This window comes from Nematolebias whitei, chromosome 18 (genome assembly GCF_014905685.2).
Source record: "Nematolebias whitei isolate Nwh7 chromosome 18, NemWhi1, whole genome shotgun sequence".
NCBI lineage: Eukaryota > Metazoa > Chordata > Actinopteri > Cyprinodontiformes > Rivulidae > Nematolebias > Nematolebias whitei.
The window spans coordinates 32,067,840-32,071,785 of NC_056515.1; the positions used below are offsets into that span (position 1 = coordinate 32,067,840).

Here is a 3,946-nt window from a genome sequence, read left to right on the forward strand (position 1 = left end):
CCATCCATCCATCCATCCATCCATCCATCCATCCATCCATCCATCCAATTCTAAATTGATGCAAGTAGTTATTATGGTCGATTTGTCTAATGGCTTGTAACGTTTACACACTTCGTTTAGCAAAAAATATTTACCACTGTTACTTTGTCAGAGTCAAAACCTAGATAGTTTGAGAACAATTGGTTTAAAGGGTAAATTAAGAATAATTATGTTGCTTGTCTATATTACATTGTGCTTTAAGTCCCATAAGAACACTGCATATCCATTAATTATGTACTGTACATGAACTGAGTGGTAATAGTACTTGATGCAAATGATGAAATCCAATTTCAAATAGTTTTTCTGAGTTATATTGACTTGTTCAGTTTGAAAGATTTTTGCTTTACCAGTTTTCCAGATTTATTGATGTGCAATTCTGAAATGCGAGTCCAAGGTCAACGTAAACAATCTGCCAAAAACCATGTGGAATATTATCTACACTTTTCTCAACAAATCTGAGAATAAATATATACTATTACTGTACTTCAAAATCATCAGAGTAGTCAATCCTAAGGGGCTCTTCTTTGGACGTTGCCATGAGTGACCTATTTTCATTCACTTTGACAGTTTCCTTTAGTGAACAGTGCATGAGTCGGCAGCCATGCACAAATTTGGCTTACAACTTTTTACAATAATTTGGATTGTGTGGTTTAAATAGCTTGTTTTTTTCCACATGAACTAATGTAACTTTATTGTTGTGCGATATTTACCTATAATTGACACTAATCTAATGGGAACTATTTAAATTGCATATAGTGTTATCATCACTCTACCATGCCCTTTTTTGATGCGCTCATGAATTATTGTTTGCATTACAAGGTCTTTTTCCATGGAAAATCATCAGCACTCTATATGTATGCAGAGTTATAGCAGCCAAAGCCCTTTTTCTCTGATGTGTCTATGTTTGGCAGTTCAGCAGAAAACGAGCTGATCCCCTTATAAGGTGACATAAAAAGTGAAATATTAAATGGAGACCCCAGTATGAGATGGTTTCCATAAAACAGTTTGCCCTCTTAGCAATAAGATAGCCTTTTTTATGTATTCTTGAAAAAAATGACAGACTACTCTCAACATTATTTGCTTTTGCCATTATTCTATTGTGTGACATGCAGTTGCATGACAGCTTCGTATAATAAATAGCTTATGTCACTCAGAAACATAATTTATTTTATGTAAAATAATGAAACTCTTTATGCAACAAGAACATCCTCCTAATAACAAATAAATAAAAGAACCACATGAAATATTTAATTTGGTGGCATTAAGGAGAGCAAAATATATATTATGATCCTTGAAATTTTTTATTGACTCTATAAAACTTACATTTTATATGCTATTTTTATTTCTTAAGGTCAGCAACCCCACAAGCTGAATGGCTGAGGAGTAGATTAATCTTGAAGTAAAGTACAGTACATGACTTTGACAAAGGAACAAGGTGTACATGTATTTCTTTTTCAGTCACATGCCTCCACGTGGACAGAAATATTACTACAGCTTGTGCATTCCATGAACTCAATGCCCTAAAGCAATGTGTCCAAATGTCCTTGGTTTATTTACTTAAATCCATTATTAGAAACTCTTACATTTGAGTTTTAATAATACAGTTCTTATAATCTGTTCTTTTTTTATTGTTTAGATTTAAATTTTTCATTTAGCAATTGATACAGCATCAATAGCAACTACTTTGGCATGCTTGATGTTACATTTTAAACTTTAGCTATATGATTTAGACTTGTTTATGTGGATATGTGAATAAATAACCAAATAAAATCTGAATGGCACATCAGCTTGAACAAATAAACTAATACTCAACTCCTTTTCAATATTTTTTTTAATCATAATGGACTAAAATGATTTTGAATGCACAAATTGACAAAACAAATAAAATATTGTTTTAATTTGTTCGACTGGATTGTTATTGGGTTTTTTTTCAATTTCGTCAAAACTTTTGTTTACAGGTAAAATCTTCAGGAGCTTTTATTCACCTCATCATAATCAATAACTCAATGAAACTGTGATCAGTTTACTGTAAATCACCAATAACATAAAATAACTTTATAACAGGAAGTATAATGCTGTTCAACGAATATGTACGATTTACAAATAATATTAAAATCTTTAGTAAAATAATAATAATAATAATAATTTTATGTTTGATGAAAAGATTTTTAAAAATTCTTAGCCTGTGTGAATTGCAAAACACAGAATCACATTAATGGAAATATGGAATTTGAATTGTCTGAAGACATTCAAAATTGATCATGTATTGAAATAGTAATATTTTATTTAAAAAAAACGATTATAAAAACATATTCGAAGCCAGAGATAGTTTGTAAGTTAGCGTAAACAAATATAAAAAGACATTACTATTATTCCTAGTTAAATACACAGCTCGTGACGTCATGTATAAACGTGAACTGGTCAAGTCTCGCGAGATTATCGTTAGAGGACACAGTTGGTTGTAACATGTGTGACCGCGTTTATCAATTTTCGCTTTAACTGTGGTCTTTTTTTATTTTATTTTATTTTCCAGATTTCTTCGCAAACTTTTACAAATATAATTATTGGTAGCTGTTTAAAAGCTTTGCCTCAGAAAATTATCCTGAGACAATTCGTATGAAACTTATTAGCTAAAGGATCAGCTAGCATCTCCTAGCTGCAGATACTTTTGTTAAATTGCTGTTTTGCATGACATGTTTAAAGTCCGACTGCTGCTGAGTTTAGCTAAGTACCAACAAACGCCAAAGAAAAACGGTAAGTCTACCCAACACAATGAAATTATTAATTTTACAGATGTAAATCAATCTTTTCATGTCGCTTTCGTTGAATTTTGGGCTGAGATGAATGTTTACCAGGCTTCAGACTCAATCAGACCAGGCATATGAGGACATAAATCCATTTTGTTTTTACTTCACAGGTTGCCTTTTTAAAGTCTTGTCCACTCTGAGTCCTGAATCCACAGCTGATCAGCTGCTAAAACGGCCACATGAGGAGAATAAAGATGAGGATTCTGTTGAGAGAGCCACCAAAAGACTAAGAACAGACGAAGAACACGCTGAAGATGGCAAAAGATATCCTAAAAAGAAAGTGGCTCTGCTTCTGGCATACTCAGGGAAGGGGTATTATGGCATGCAGGTGTGTTGATCATTCACTGTGCTCCTTCTATAGTTAAATATATTCATAAGTGGCTTCCTTTTTTTTTTTTAGAGGAATTACCGAAACTCCCAGTTTATCACCATTGAAGATGATCTGGTCACTGCTCTTATAAAATCTGGATGCATCCCTGAAGATTATGGTGATGAGATGAAGAAGATGTCTTTCCAAAGATGTGCCAGGACAGATAAAGTATGTGTTAGTGCATGTTAGGTTTGGGAGAAAAAAAATCTATTTTTAAATAATCAAAAGGAAATAACATACTCCAGTGTCAGCAATATTATTAATATTATATTTGCAATATTTTATTTTGCTTGCACTAACAAACTCCTGGCCAGTTTAAGAGCAAAACTTGTTTCAGATGGTCTGTATCCATTGATAGTTTGAATTATAACATTCCACTGATGAAATAAATTTAAATGTGTTTCAAATATTTACGATATGACACGTTTCATTTGCATTTATTTAGAGTGTTTCTGCTGCTGGTCAACTGGTTTCTCTGAAGCTGCGGTTGATCGAGGACGTAATCGAAAAAATCAATAATCATTTGCCACCACAGATCAGGGCGCTCGGTAAGACTCTTACTGGTAATCTTTTCTCGTTGATATTTTGACGAACAGCTCCAGGATGTTTGTATGATGAGATGCTTTTACTTTTGTACCCACAGGGCTTAAACGAGTGACCAAGGGTTTCAATTCCAAAAACTTATGTGACGCTCGTACATATTCCTACATGCTTCCAACTGTGGCCTTTG

General features: G+C 33.0%; 1 protein-coding gene across 1 annotated transcript in view; it reads left to right on the forward strand.

Annotated features, from left to right (window-relative positions):
* Positions 1-2,468: 2,468 nt before the first annotated feature.
* The window catches only part of pus1 (pseudouridine synthase 1), a gene marked incomplete in the record, with an annotated part of 1,687 nt that continues 209 nt past the window's right edge, over positions 2,469-3,946 (forward strand). The window contains 5 exon segments of the mRNA XM_037691917.1: positions 2,469-2,793; positions 2,957-3,174; positions 3,247-3,384; positions 3,662-3,764; positions 3,860-3,946. Of these exon segments, the coding sequence (XP_037547845.1) occupies positions 2,733-2,793; positions 2,957-3,174; positions 3,247-3,384; positions 3,662-3,764; positions 3,860-3,946 (607 nt within the window).